General features: G+C 44.7%; 1 protein-coding gene across 2 annotated transcripts in view; it reads left to right on the forward strand.

Moving 5' to 3' along the window:
- Window positions 1-15,702, forward strand: part of LOC141270516 (uncharacterized) — a 59,345-nt gene extending 43,643 nt beyond the window's left edge. Inside the window, exons 2-7 of one of the 2 annotated variants that reach the window (XM_073680541.1) lie at window positions 6,404-6,553; window positions 6,683-6,862; window positions 6,937-7,060; window positions 7,144-7,241; window positions 7,440-7,530; window positions 10,827-15,702. In XM_073680541.1, the coding sequence (XP_073536642.1) occupies window positions 6,476-6,553; window positions 6,683-6,862; window positions 6,937-7,060; window positions 7,144-7,241; window positions 7,440-7,530; window positions 10,827-12,268 (2,013 nt within the window). In that variant the 5' untranslated portion in view covers window positions 6,404-6,475 and the 3' untranslated portion in view covers window positions 12,269-15,702. The remainder of the gene's footprint in view (window positions 1-6,403; window positions 6,554-6,682; window positions 6,863-6,936; window positions 7,061-7,143; window positions 7,242-7,439; window positions 7,531-10,826) is intronic. The other variant, XM_073680540.1, reaches the window with a different exon arrangement.
- The last annotated feature ends 575 nt before the right edge of the window (window positions 15,703-16,277 follow it).

Here is a 16,277-nt window from a genome sequence, read left to right on the forward strand (position 1 = left end):
GGGGATGAGGGAACCATACATACCAGGATTGGGGGATGAGGGGTGCCAAGCATACCAGAATAGGGATGAGGGGTACCATGCATACCAGGATAAGGGATGGGGTGTCATGCATACCAGGATAAGAGATGGGGTGCCATGCATACCAGAATTGAAGAATGAGGAGTGCCATGTATACCAGAATGATGGATTGGGTACCATACATACCAGGATTGGGGATGAGGGGTGCCCCACATACCAGGATTGGGGATGAGGGGTGCCATGTATACCAGAATGATGGATTGGGTACCATACATACCAGGATTGGAATGAGGGGTGCCATGCATACCAGGATTGGGGATGAGGGGTGCCATGCATATGAGGAGAAGGGATGAGGGGTGCCATGCATAGCAGGATTGGGGATGAGGGGTGCCATGCATACCAGGATTGAGGATGAGGGGTGCCATGCATACCAGGATTGGGGATGAGGGGTGCCATGCATACCAGGATTGGGGATGATGGGTGCCATGCATAGCAGGATCGGGGATGAGGGGTGCCATGCATAACAGGATTGGGGATGAGGGGTGCCATGCATACCAGGATGGGGATGAGGCGTGCCATGCATACCAGGATGGGGATGAGGCGTGCCATGCATACCAGGATGGGGGTGAGGGGTGCCATGCATACCAGGATTGGGGATGAGGGGTGCCATGCATACCAGGAGAAGGAATGAGGGGTGCCATTTATACTAGGATTGGGCATGATGGATGCCATGCATACCAGGATTGGGGATGAGGGGTGCCATGCATACCAGGATTGGGGATGAGGGGTGCCATGCATACCAGTAGAGGGATGAGGGGTGCCATGCATACCAGGATAGGGATGTGGGGGGAGCCATGCATACTAGGATTCGGAGGTGGGGGGGTCATGCATACCAGGATTCGGATAGGGGTACTATGCATACCTGGATGAGGGATGGGGTGCCATGCATACCAGGATGAGGGGTACCATACATACCAGGATAGAGATGAGGAGTGTCATGCATACCAGGATGGGGGTGAGGGGCTCATTCATACCAGGATAAGGTTGAGGGGGCCATGCATACCAGGATTGGGTATGAGGGAGCCATGCATACCAGGATGAGGGGTGCCATACATACCAGGATTGGGGGTGAGGGGTGCCATGCATACCAGGATTGGGGGTGAGGGGTGCCATGCATACCAGGATTGGGGATGAGGCGTGCCATGCATACCAGGATGGGGATGAGGCGTGCCATGCATACCAGGATGGGGATGAGGCGTGCCATGCATACCAGGATGGGGATGAGGCGTGCCATGCATACCAGGATGGGGGTGAGGGGTGCCATGCATACCAGGATTGGGGATGAGGGGTGCCATGCATATCAGGAGAAGGGATGAGGGGTGCCATTTATACTAGGATTGGGGATGATGGATGCCATGCATACCAGGATTGGGGATGAGGGGTGCCATGCATACCAGGATTGGGGATGAGGGGTGCCATCCATACCAGTAGAGGGATGAGGGGTGCCATGCGTACCAGGATAGGGATGTGGGGGGAGCCATGCATACTAGGATTCGGAGGTGGGGGGGTCATGCATACCAGGATTCGGATAGGGGTACCATGCATACCAGGATGAGGGATGGGGTGCCATGCATACCATGATAGGGATGAGGGGTACCATCCATACCAGGATGAGGGGTACCATACATACCAGGATAGAGATGAGGAGTGCCATGCATACCAGGATGGGGGTGAGGGGCTCATTCATACCAGGATAAGGTTGAGGGGGCCATGCATACCAGGATTGGGTATGAGGGAGCCATGCATACCAGGATGAGGGGTGCCATACATACCAGGATTGGGGGTGAGGGGTGCCATGCATACCAGGATTGGGGGTGAGGGGTGCCATGCATACCAGGATTGGGGATGAGGCGTGCCATGCATACCAGGATGGGGATGAGGCGTGCCATGCATACCAGGATGGGGATGAGGCGTGCCATGCATACCAGGATGGGGATGAGGCGTGCCATGCATACCAGGATGGGGGTGAGGGGTGCCATGCATACCAGGATTGGGGATGAGGGGTGCCATGCATATCAGGAGAAGGGATGAGGGGTGCCATTTATACTAGGATTGGGGATGATGGATGCCATGCATACCAGGATTGGGGATGAGGGGTGCCATGCATACCAGGATTGGGGATGAGGGGTGCCATCCATACCAGTAGAGGGATGAGGGGTGCCATGCGTACCAGGATAGGGATGTGGGGGGAGCCATGCATACTAGGATTCGGAGGTGGGGGGGTCATGCATACCAGGATTCGGATAGGGGTACCATGCATACCAGGATGAGGGATGGGGTGCCATGCATACCATGATAGGGATGAGGGGTACCATCCATACCAGGATGAGGGGTACCATACATACCAGGATAGAGATGAGGAGTGCCATGCATACCAGGATGGGGGTGAGGGGCTCATTCATACCAGGATAAGGTTGAGGGGGCCATGCATACCAGGATTGGGTATGAGGGAGCCATGCATACCAGGATGAGGGGTGCCATGCATACCAGGATTGGGGGTGAGTGGTGTCATGCATACCAGGATTGGGGGTGAGGGGTGCCATGCATACCAGGATTGGGGGTGAGGGGTGTCATGCATACCAGGATTGGGGATGAGGCGTGCCATGCATACCAGGATGGGGATGAGGCGTGCCATGCATACCAGGATTGGGATGAGGCATGCCATGCATACCAGGATGGGGATGAGGCGTGCCATGCATACCAGGATGGGGATGAGGCGTGCCATGCATACCAGGATGGGGGTGAGTGGTGCCATGCATACCAGGATTGGGGATGAGGGGTGCCATGCATACCAGGAGAAGGGATGAGGGGTGCCATTTATGCTAGGATTGGGGATGATGGATGCCATGCATACCAGGATTGGGGCTGAGGGGTGCCATGCATACCAGGATTGGGGATGAGGGGTGCCATGCATACCAGGATTGGGGATGAGGGGCGCCATGCATACCAGGATAGGGATGTGGGGGGAGCCATGCATACTAGGATTCAGAGGTGGGGTGCCATGCATACCAGGATGGGTATGAGGAGTGCCATGCATATCAGGATTGGGGATGAGGCATGCCATGCATACCAGGATTGGGGATGAGGCATGCCATGCATACCAGGATTGGGATGAGGCGTGCCATGCATACCAGGATGGGGGTGAGGGGTGCCATGCATACCAGGATAGGATGGTGGGGACAGGATGAGGGCTGCACAAATACCAGGAGGGGGGGGCAGCACATACCAGCATGGGAGACCATATACAAATAAAAATGCTCGCCACCCAGGTGTAGAACGGGTTCAATAACTCAGGGGGGCTCAGTTTCAGCTATTGCTGTGGGATCTGTGATTTATATCTACATCACTGTGCATAGGATGTGTATAGGATAATAGAGTATAATAAAATTGTTATGGACATGATTTACCTAACATTGTGCAGTGAGTCTGTTTTCCCTATAGTGACAGATATTTCTTGTTGCTAAAACTGTGATATTTTTTTCACATTAAATCTTTTTTTAAACAACGCTCATTAGTGCAGTTGTACAACATACAAGCCTCTGATTGCTCAGGTGCTGCACTGTACTACTGTAGTGCGGTGTATTATCACTGCCTGTCATGTAATATTAACGGCCCCACACACATAAGATAAGTGTTGGCTGAGCGGTCATTTGGCAGACGGCTATCTCTCCTGACTCCCCCATACACACAAATATTCCAGCTTTCCTGTGGTCTGTATGAGAGAGTCACCTCCATACTCCTCTAGTGGAGGATTATCTACAGGAAGAACAAACGGATTAGCATCTGAAATTCAGGATGCCAAATCCTTCTCTGCTCTGACAACATCTGTCGGGAGGCCCCCAAATACATCATTTAGTCGACCAAACCCCCCTAAATCAGTGCTTTCATGCAACTTTAATCTAATGTGTATGGGGGCGTTAAAATGTAATTTATTGGATGCTGCCTCTGGCCCGGCCTAATAGACTTTCATACATTGCAGGCCAAGACACCCTTATTAGGCATTTAAGTATCATAGTAACTAGGCAGCCCCATACTATCGAGTACTTGGGGGGAGCAGGGGCATTCAGCCAAACTCTGTCAAACTTTCTTAGATGCCATATTTGTCTTTGACAGCAGCAAGCGGTTAAACTGCCAGGGGTTTTGTTGCAGCCGCACCTGTGCCATCCCTGTGGTGTACATCTATGTTCTAATATCTGTTTTTTTCTTGTAATATTGGAAAGCCTAAGGCCAAAAATAAACCCCATAAAACACTGTACATGGAGACCTTGGTATCAAATAATTTCTGTCCGAGGTGTTTGTGCAAATAAAAAAGCTTTTATAAATGCCTCAAACTTCTGTGTGTGAATCAGACATGAGATCTAATGTGATAGAAGATTACAGTCCGGGGAAGACTGGAAACATTCATATACACTGTGTGCAGAATTATTAGGCAAATGAGTATTTTGATCATATGATACTTTTTATACATGTCCTACTCCAAGCTGCATAGGCTTGAGAGCCAACTACCAATTAAGTAAATCTGGTGATGTGCATCTCTGTAATGAGGAGGGGTGTTGACTAATGACATCAACACCCTATATAAGGTGTTCCTAATTATTAGGCAACTTCCTTTCCTTTGGAAAAATGGGTCAGAAGAGAGATTTGACGGGCTCTGAAAAGTCCAAAATTGTGAGATGTCTTGCAGAGGGATGCAGCAGTCTTGAAATTTCTAAACTTTTGAAGCGTGATCACCGAACAATCAAGCGTTTCATGGCAAATAGCCAACAGGATCGCAAAAAGCGTGTTGGCCAAAAAAGGCGCAAAATAACTGCCCATGAATTGAGGAAAATCAAGCGTGAAGCTGCCAAGATGCCATTCGCCACCAGTTTTGCCATATTTCAGAGCTGCAACGTTACTGGAGTATCAAAAAGCTCAAGGTGTGCGATACTCAGGTACATGGCCAAGGTAAGGAAGGCTGAAAAACGACCACCTTTGAACAAGAAACATAAGATGAAACGTCAAGAATGGGCCAAGAAATATCTTAAGACTGATTTTTCAAAGGTTTTATGGACTGATGAAATGAGAGTGACTCTTGATGGGCCAGATGGATGGGCCAGAGGCTGGATCTATAAAGGGCAGAGAGCTTCACTCCGACTCAGACGCCAGCAAGGTGGAGGTGGCGTACTGGTATGGGCTGGTATCATCAAAGATGAACTTGTGGGCTCTTTTCAGGTTGAGGATGGAGTGAAGCTCAACTCCCAGACCTACTGCCAGTTTCTGGAAGACAACTTCTTCAAGCAGTGGTACAGGAAGAAGTTGGTATCGTTCAAGAAAAACATGATTTTCATGCAGGACAATGCTCCATCACATGCATCCAACTACTCCACAGCGTGGCTGGCCAGTAAAGGTCTAAAAGAAGAAAAAATAATGACATGGCCCCCTAGTTCACCTGATCTGAAACCTATAGAGAACCAGTGGTCCATCATAAAATGTGAGATCTGCATGGAGGGAAAACAGTACACCTCTCGGAACAGTGTCTGGGAGGCTGTGGTGGCTGCTGCACGCAATGTTGATCGAAAACAGATCAAGCAACTGACAGAATCTGTGGATGGAAGGCAGTTGAGTGTCATCATAAAGAAAGGTGTCTATATTGATCACTAATTTTTTTGGTTTTGTTTTTGCATGTCAGAAATGTTTATTTCTAAATTTTGTGCACTGATATTGGTTTACCTTGTGAAAATAAACAAGTGAGATGGGATTATATTTGGTTTTTATTAAGTTGCCTAATAATTCTGCATAGTAATAGTTACCTGCACAAACAGATATCCTCCTAAGATAGCCAAATCTAAAAAAAAAACACTCCAACTTCCAAAAATATTAAGCTTGGATATTTATGAGTCTTTTGGATTGATTGAGAACATAGTTGTTGATCAATAATAAAAATAATCCTCTGAAATACAACTTGCCTAATAATTCTGCACACAGTGTAGACGACCGGTGGTGATGTAGTCCGTGATGGACTCTGGCCAAATATGTTTCTAGAGCCGTAGTAGAAGATAAAGACGTCATCCTCATCACGAAGTAGTTATTTCTCATGTCACGTGTAATGAATATCTCCTGCAGTATTGCTAATGCCGATTCCAGTGTCTGTAAATGAGATGAGAATTAGCATTATAGAAGATGAGTCTATGAGAAACGTATTCAGCGGCAGACTCCGAGGAAGAAAGAAGAAAACTAATTACTGTAAAATAATAAATCTCATATGTTTCCCCTTATTATCTCCAGTAATTGTATTATTACACAGGATATTTATGATGTTACATAGGCTCATCGTCTTCTCATTCAGATCCCTACAATATCGGATCCTCTCAGTGAAGATCTTCTATATAAGAGAATTTTCCTTATCGATCCATCAAAGATGGATATGGACAGAGACAAGATGGCGCAAAGGATATTATACCTCACCCTAGAGATCCTCTTCCGGCTTACTGGAGAGGTGAGAGATTCTGATGACGTCACATTACATCATTCTTATCTATGGGAATAACAGATGGACAGAACTGGAGAGGTGAGGACTCTGGAAATGTCTGTAGTGAGATTTATTAATGTGTCTCTCCATAACCAGGATTACACAGTAGTGAAGAAGACCTCTAGTGAGCGCCATCGGGCCCATATATCTGAGAGATGGGGAAGACCCCTGAGCCCAATCACGGGGCCTCCACCTCTTCCCCTGATGCAGGAAGACATCAATGACCAGAAGATCCTAGAACTCACATATAAGATGATTGAGCTGCTGACTGGAGAGGTGACACTGCTGGGACATTAAACAGTATCGCTATGAAGGGATCAGGGAGATGACGGTATCATTGTATGTGTCAGGTTCCTATAAGGTGTCAGGATGTCGCCGTCTATTTCTCCATGGAAGAGTGGGAGTATTTAGAAGGACACAAAGATCTGTACAAGGACGTCATGATGGAGGTTCCCCAGCCCCTCACATCACCAGGTAATAGACAGGACTAAATACACATTGCCTATAATCATCTGTATGTAAAACATTAATTCAGTCCCTGTATGTGTTTTCTCCAGATATATCCAGTAAGAGGACAACACCAGAGAGATGTCCTCGTCCTCTTCTTCCTCAGGACTGTAAACAAGAAGATCCCAATGTTTCTCAGGATCATCAGGTAGATGGAGAGAAGGTGTCATGAGATCTCCCCTATGATGTGTAGATGGCTGTGAAGGTCTTGTGTTCAGTCTCTTTTTATCCACCAGTATTATATGTGTTATACTTGTGTAATGAGAGCAGTGGAGATGGCAGGATTAGAGCTGATCATAGATGTGACTGCTCCATCTGTCTGTGACTTTTACAATATTTGTTTCAGGGTGAAGATTTGACCCATATTAATACTACAGAGACATATGTGAGGGCTGATGAGTGGGGTAAAGAGGAGATTCCTACATATGACTACCCAGGTGAGTAGTAATCACTAAATGCAGAGAAGTCGCTGTTTTTTCGGTGGTGTAGTCCGGCCGTATCACAATCATGTGATCACCATTTTGCCTCTAGACCACAACATTCTCTTCCACCGAAAAAATGAATTTGGGAATTGAAAACCCTTTTCTAGAGAACTTACAACCTGGTGGATCCCCTTAACCCTGGTATTAGACTCTTACCTGCTGAATCTTACCTGCCCAGATCTGTAAACTACAAAGCCAAATGACAGCGTAGATAGAATCTGCTGACAAGTTAGAAAATCACTTGAAGAAAAGTATTATGATGACCTGTAAGAGAAAGTGGACAGTAATGATGCTGTTGGCTTCCTAGAACCCTGATATCTTATTGGATGAATCTACCTTCTCTCCCTTCTGTGCGGCTGAATGTGCTCATATGGTCCCTACAAGACCAGGTCCTGTCTTTCTGGCCAAACTTCACTTTTATGATCGACAACATTAAATGTGCAGTGAGGGCCAAGTGTGAATTTCTGTACAATAACAACAGAGTTTCCCTTTATCCTGAGTTTTCAATTTCTTTTAAAACCAACTAACTTCAAACAGGATTGTGATAAACTATACAGAAAACATTACACCTGTGCCATGATATATCTCTAAGCTATGCGTGGCTGATGGCTGTAATATACATTTATTCACGCCTGCAGGAGATGTGTTCTCTGCTCTTGCAACTTTCTCATCTCCGGTTTAGTGTTGAAGTTCTCCTCCCAAACCTACATTGGTGTTGGGGATGTAACATATTTTTATTCTTGTGTTTTTTTTACAGGTTCATTCTGTATGATAGTTTATTTGTGGTGGGAGCGGCCTGCCTCATTTATGTGAGTCTGCAACTACTTAATTGCCTCTTCCAAATGCCCAAGATCTAAATTTAATACACCTCAGCTCTGCACTATTATAAAACGTTCTCTTTGAATGTCTAATATTTCATTTTGAAACTCATCTGACAGAAAATATTGTCCCTTACGATAGTTTAGATTCCCAAGAACCACCGAGCCCCATACTCCAATTACCCCAGAGAGGTTTCACCACTAGTTACTCTTTTTTTTTTTTTTACTGATGAAGACTGTTCAGCTTGATCATTTCAGTCGGTGTATTATTATCTATAGTCACAGTTTTGTCCATCACCCTTTAACCCCTCCTTATGGATGTGGACTTACACAGGGACCCCTAGGCTTGGGCCATAGTGTTATCTGTTCTGTGGAGTGAGATGGGAAGAAGAATAGTCAGGTAGCCAGGTCAGAACCTGGAGGGCAGAGAAAATAGAAAATCAGAAGATGACAAAATGTCAGAAAATCAGAGCAGTAGAAATCCCCATATAGTGACTCCATTTTGGAAATTATGACCCTCAATTAATTAATCTTTAGAAGTTGGTACTACTTGAACTCCACATGCACTTTCCAAAAATTAGCACGCAGTGAATGTTGCAAAGTGTAAATTACAAATATGCCATTTTATTACCCAACACGTAGTGCCCAGATTGGGCTCCAGGAGACACACACCGTAAATTAAGTGGGTTCTTCTCAATATAGTAATGCCAAATGCATGGATGCTAAATGTGGTTTGGGCATAAGCGAGGGGGAGATTTGACTTTGGGAAAGCGAGTTTTGCTGGATTGGTTTATAGAAACAAAGTTGCTTTTCAAGGGCCTTTGAGCCACTAATAATGTGGAAATGTGGCGCCCCTGAGGGTTCAGTCGCCACAGAGGTACTGCACCTCACCCAGAGGTGTGGTGTCACCTTCTCTCAGGTAAGGAGGGAGTGCTGCCCGGAACCCCAACACCTACATTCAACACTACACTGCTCCAGGCCGGCTGGAAGGGCAAGATGCATGTGCACAGTGCTGAGCCCTGTCCCTGGCTGGAGTGGGGGGAACCAAAGGTAGGGGGAACCAGTAGTGGGTGTGGGTGGAGGAAGCGGTTTAGGGGAGAACCATCATAGGAGGTATATAAAGGGAAGCCATCTTAGGGTGGCAGATCAGTCAGTGAGAGAAGAGAGTGAAGACAGTCTGGGAGCAGAGTCTCCTTAGGAGCTCTGCCCCACAAGTAGGGCCTAGTGCTAGAGGCCCAGGAGGGGAGCAGAGAAGGAAGGCTCCGTTCTGTAAAAGGGATCCTAGGGGGTACGGCGAGTGCAGGACGGCACCCGTACGCCCCGAATCTGTCAGAAGACAGAGGGATCAGGCCGCAAGAAGGGGACCGGCCCCTGGACCAGCCGTGTTACTCCAGGTCTCGGCTGGAAAAAACGGAGGCTTCTGGCTTTTATAGTTCAGTTGCCAAAGCCTCATTCTAATCACCGTGAGGGTCAAGCAGGTCCGGGAACTCCAGTTAGACAGGAGGGACTTCAGAGCAGCCGAGCGGGACTGTGAGTGGGGAAGCGCAGGGCAGGAGGGAGAAGACCCAGCGTGAAGTCGGTCTAGAGAGGAACACAAGAAAGCGGGGTTCCGTCAAGTGCTCCTAACCTACCTGAGGAAGAGGTGAACCCCCGGTCTCGTGAACGCAGAACGACGTGGGAGGCTGGCACCCGCGCAGTGTATCAGTGGAACGTACATGAGAACTGTGAGTAAAGACTCGGATGTCTGCACCGCACTGCCTCCGTCCATTATTTCAGCTGCGTCATCTTTCTCCCTGCACTAGAACGCCCAGGACAACCAACAATATCTACACTGCCCTGGAGCTAGCTCTTCCTGTGGGGAGCCACACCATCCCTGCTGCAGTAACATCAGCTTCAGAGGAATGCTCCGCAGCGGCGGCTCCCTTTAGCCGCATTCCACAGGTGGCGTCACAAACTTTATAAATCCCCTATAAATAGAAAACCCCTTTTTATTGACCGCCCTGGGTCTCGGACCGGGCCAGCCACCGTGATATCCCCCACCGGCATCCATAGGCCCGGCTGCTGAGCACCCCCAATTGCCCAGGGGGCGCGTCAGAAACGTCTGTTTTTCCACTGACAGATGATGGACCTGTGTGGGGGCTTGTTTTTTGTGAGATGAGTAGAAGTTTTTATTGGTATAATTTTTGCCTACATAACATGGTTTGATGTCTTTTATTCCATATTTGGGAGGAAGAATGAACAAACAGTTGAACATCATGCTCTATTAGGTCTTGCTATGGAGGTTTTCTATTAGACTGTGAACTGTCAATTTCTTGGTGAATAATTGAATATTTTTACATAAGTTGCTATTTTTACATTTTGAGTAGAAATGTTAAAAAAATTTATTTCGAGTATATTTAGTTAAAAAATAATAACTGGTTTTATTCTTGACAGATGTCTGTACCAGGAGATCAGAGGCACAGCTGACATCTTCAATTTTTAAATCAGATGATCTTGAGATCCCACAGGATACAGTTGAAGTGAATACCATTACTCCAAATATACCATCATCCCTTCACAGCAAAGATCTGTCATCTGATCGTTTGAAAAAGGTCCTTCCTTCTAATTCATTACTGACTACGAATGAAAATCAAAGTTGCAAAATATGCATTGAAAAACAATCTACTCCTAATTCAAAGAAGCCATTTTCACATTCAGAATTTGGAAATAGTTTTCCCCTCGAAAAGTATTTTCATAAACATCAAAACATTCACAAAGCAGAGAATAGATTTTTTTGTTTCAAGTGTGGGAAATGTTTTAACCAGAAATCAAATCTTGTTAGGCACCAGAGAAGTCACACAGACGAGAAACCATTTTCTTGTTCAGAATGTGAGAAATGTTTTAAACAGAAAGTGCATCTTGATAACCACCAGACAACCCACACAGGGGAGAAGCCATTTTCTTGTTCAGAATGTGGAAAATGTTTTACATTGAAATCAACTTTTATCAGACATCAGAGAACTCACACAGGGGAGAAGCCTTTTTCATGTTCAGAATGTGGGAAACGGTTTAACCAAAAAGCGCATCTTGATAACCACCAGAGAACTCACACAGGGGAGAGGCCATTTTCTTGTTCAGAGTGTGGAAAATGTTTTACATTGAAATCAACTTTTATCAGACATCAGAGAACTCACACAGGGGAGAAGCCTTTTTCATGTTCAGAATGTGAGAAATGTTTTAACCAGAAATCAGATTTGGTTAATCATCAGAGAACTCACACAGGGGAGAAGCCTTTTTCCTGTTCAAAATGTGGAAAAATTTGTAACCAAAAATCAGATCTTGTTAGACACCAGAGAACCCACACAGGGGAGAAGCCTTTTTCCTGTTCAGAATGTGGGAAATGTTTTAACCAGAAATCAGATTTGGTTAATCACCAGAGAACTCACACAGGGGAGAAGCCTTTTTCCTGTTCAGAATGTGGAAAATGTTTTAGCCAGAAATCAGCTTTGGTTAAGCACCAGAGAACTCACACAGGGGAGAAATCTTTTTCCTGTTCAGAATGTGGAAAAATTTGTAACCAAAAATCAGATCTTGTTAGACACCAGAGAACCCACACAGGGGAGAAGCCTTTTTCATGTTCAGAATGTGGGAAATGTTTTAACCAAAAATCAGATTTGTTTAATCACCAGAGAACTCACACAGGGGAGAAACCTTTTTCCTGTTCAGAATGTCGGAAATGTTTTAACCAAAAATCAGATCTGGTTAAGCACCAGAGAACTCACACAGGAACGAAGCCTTTTTCCTGCTCAGAATGTGAAAAATGTTTTAGCCAGAAATCAGCTTTGGTTAATCACCAGAGAACTCACACAGGGGAGAAGCCATTTTTATGTTCTTAATGTGGAAAATGTTTTACACGGAAATCAACTCTTAATAAACTTCAGAGAAGTCACACAAGAAGAAGCCTTTTTCATTTTTAACCGAGAATTGTATCTACTTTAAAAGGGTTGTCAACTACTAGGACAACTATTTCTCATTCCCCATCTTTGGCCCTGTTAAAATAAAAACACTCATACCCACCTCCTGTTCCATTGGTGTCACAACTCGCGTTCTCGGAGCTGCCCCAAAATCTCTCAATGTCGGCCTCACAAGAAAACAGCTCCACAAATCTCCCTGTACTCTCACCGAAGCCCACATACTGAGCAGTGCTTACTTCACAGGGAAATTTACCCCCCATCCTGAGCCACAGGGGATTCTGATATGGAGAACACCATAATTGATTTGTATATCATATTGCGTCTATCCCTACTAAACAAGAGAGAGAGCAATATATACAGAGGCTGGAGCCTGTCACAGCTTACTGAAAGGTACAGAGATTATTGGCTGATGTCATACAAGTTATGGGTCATCAAAATGCTCATAAATAAACAAAACACTGGTTCTTCAGAGCCGGAAAATAAACAGTTTGTTTAATTTGGTTGATGACCAAGAAAATCACAATAATATCCGGATAAGGAGTATACCTGAAAGTGTCAATGCGCAAGCAATAATGTCAACACTAGGGACATTATTCAATAATATTCTTGGTGACCCTATTGGTAAGGAGATGGAGATCGACAGGGTGCACCATACATTAGGCAATCATGGCCCAGGTCCTGAGTGTCCAAAGGATATTATCTGTCACATACATTTTTTTCAATGTAAAAGAGGCCGTTGTGAGGAAAGCAGGGGAGTTGTGTCCTGGTGATTTCAATGGAAAACGCATATAATTGCTCACATATCTATCCTGAATGACACTTGCTAAATGAAGGCTATTGAAACCAGTACTTGATGCTCTCTGGGAAAATAGCCTGATGTACTCCTGTGGTACCCTTTCCAGCTGCAGGTCCGAAAAAATGGAACATTGTATACTTTGAAAGATCAAAGCGACATGAGACCTATTTGTGATGCCCTGGACATTCCATATATCTGACTGGCCACCTGCTCCACCATTGCCACAGAGAGTTCCAGCACATCACAGAAGGTGTTCAATGGATCAGGAACTTGATGGTGATGCAGCCAGATGGGAAAGGAACCTGCCAATCATATGAGCTCCTGAAATTAATTTTTTTTTTTTCCTAATAAGTAAGCATCTGCAAACTGTCTCTCTCATTCCTTTCAGCATATAATAAGATATATCTAAATAGAGCATTAGGTGCCACTCTTCCACTATACAGAATGTCTCAGTTCATATCTTAGAACGGCATTTAAGTTGAGTTCACATTATATTACTGCAATATCAGGCTGTATTACTTTACTTGCTTTATATTCCATGGTTCCCCCTAATAAGAACCCTAGGACTGAAGATTTGACTCACGCCTGTAAAGACAACCCCCAGTTAGGGACTTGCATTGGGATCTGCTTGTTTCGCAATTTCCTACTGTTTTGATATATTCATAATCTATACTTCTTAGACACTGAGAGGTAGACGTTACTATCTACCGTCTATACTTCATCTTTCCTCTTAATCTTTCTCTCTTCCATTCCCCCTTTTTTCATATAAAATGGAACAACTCAAAACTTGTTCATTGAATGTCAGAGGACTTAATGTTCCAGAGAAAGGAGCTCAAGTGTTTTATCATTGGTATAAACACGTTCATTTTATCTTTCTTCAGGAGTCACACTTTAGAGGCGATCATATACCTCAGTTTATTAACAGATATTATTCATGTTGGCATCACAGTACAAATGTCGTTTCGTAGTCTAAGGTGCTGAGTATAGGCCGCCACAGATCACTGCCGCATACTATTGTAGAAACACTGTCTGACACGGAGAGGAGGTTCGTGTTTGTTAAGATCTCCGTCTACTCCAAAATTTTGACTTTGGCAAAGTTATATCTCCCTAATTGTGACCTCATTAAGACATGCCGTCAATACTTAAACAAACTAAAATATTTTGCGGAGGACGTTATCATCAATCTAAAACACAAACCAAAGCTTTGCTAATTGTGCTCTGGTCTTTCCAACCGGTCTATGTATGAAAAATACTACATCCAGACATAAAGGATTATACCTATTATTCTCCTTTACACAATACATATAGCAATAGAGACTTTTCCTTAATTAGCCATTACTTGCTTACATGGCAACCTACATCTCTGATAGGGACTGCTATATGGTCAGATCATGCTCCTGTATATTGTAATCTGACTATACCAGACTCCACCAAGGCTTCATATGTTGGAACCTAAATGATAATCTGCTGAAAGACTCACTCTGTGTCTCAGACCTTCTTGAGACTATAGACTCCTTCAAATATATGAGCATGATGAAACTGCCTTACCATTTCAATGAGAAGCACTCAAATGCGTCCTCAAGGGGATACTAATAAAACATGGATCCAGGCTAAAAAGAGAGAGCAGCTAAAGTCTCCCATTTGCTTGAGCGGATTGATCTCCTTGACAAACAACATAAACGATCTGCTTCCCTCCAGGTATACGCAGACCTGCTTAACGCTAGAAAGGAGTTAAGGTAGTTTCATGGATGGGGTACTCGCAAATATTGTGTAATTTCTCGGTACTAGATATGGGTCCCCCTCGAGAAAATGACTTAAAATGACCTACACTGAAGTTAATATTAAAGGTGTGGGATAGGGGTAAAAATATTCTGGGAATTGGAAAGTACACAGGCTATACTAGTTTATGGCACAACTATAACTTACCAGAGCTACAGAAACTAAAAAATGTTAATGAGTGGGAGGATAGGGGTATATGTTTGTTGTCACAACTCTTAAGGAATGGATTTTTCAAGAACTTTGAACAAATACAGGCAGATTTTAACCTTCTCCATAGGGTGTTTTATCAATATCTGCAAATACGTCGTGTGTAGAACACAACTTAGAATAAACATCATACTGATTGATAGACATCCCACAATAGATACCATTTCTACAGCGGTGGATACAAAAGGTCTAATATAAGATAAGATAAGATAAGATATACTTTATTTATCCCGGAGGAAATTGCGGTATCACAGCAGCAGAACACAGATCTCGAACATGACACATATGATAACAAAACATTTGGAATACTTTAGACATTGCTTTTCAGACATTTGTTAAACACCCCCATAGCTGTTGGAACAAACGATCTCCTGTATTTTTCCTTTTTACACCTTAGTTGTATTAGGCGATTGCTGAATGTGCTCTTCTGTTTTGCAAACAGTTCATAAAGCGGGTGTGTGTTGTTGCCCATTATAGCTCTGCACTTCTTCTTAATCCTATCCTCTACCACCTCTTCAAAAGTCCCAAGCTGTAGGCCCACCGTCGCGCTAGCCTTCTTTATAAGTTTGTTGAGCTTGTTGGCGTCAGCAACACGCACACTGTTACCCCAGCAAATTATTGCCGCAAAGGTGGCACTAGCCACAATGGATTGGTAGAACACCTCAAGCATTTTGCCACACACATTAAAAGACCTTAACTTCCTTAGGAAGTACAATCTACTCATCCCCTTCTTGTAGACCTTCTCCATGTGGCACTTCCAGTCTAGCTTGCTATCCAGGTAAACCCCCAAATATTTGAAACTGTCCACCATCTCCACATCCTGACCGTCAATGGTAACAGGTAGGCATACCTTCTTGCACCTTCCATAGCTCATCACCAACTCCCTGGTTTTCTTAACATTTAGTTCTAGATGGTTAGCCTGGCACCATACTACAAAGTCCGCAACCACCCTTCTATATTCCTCTTCGTCCTGGTCCTTCCCAATACCGCCAACTATCACAGAGTCATCCGAGTACTTCTGGAGGTGACAACGGTCTGATTTATACTGAAAGTCAGCTGTGTACAATGTAAAGAGGAATGGCGACAGCACTGTTCCCTGCGGGGCTCATCCCTTATTTATAGGCAGTTTGCGGCTCTACATTTGGATAA

This window comes from Phyllobates terribilis, unplaced genomic scaffold (genome assembly GCF_046119375.1).
Source record: "Phyllobates terribilis strain yellow unplaced genomic scaffold, ASM4611937v1 Scaffold_5__5_contigs__length_657084704, whole genome shotgun sequence".
Lineage (NCBI taxonomy): Eukaryota > Metazoa > Chordata > Amphibia > Anura > Dendrobatidae > Phyllobates > Phyllobates terribilis.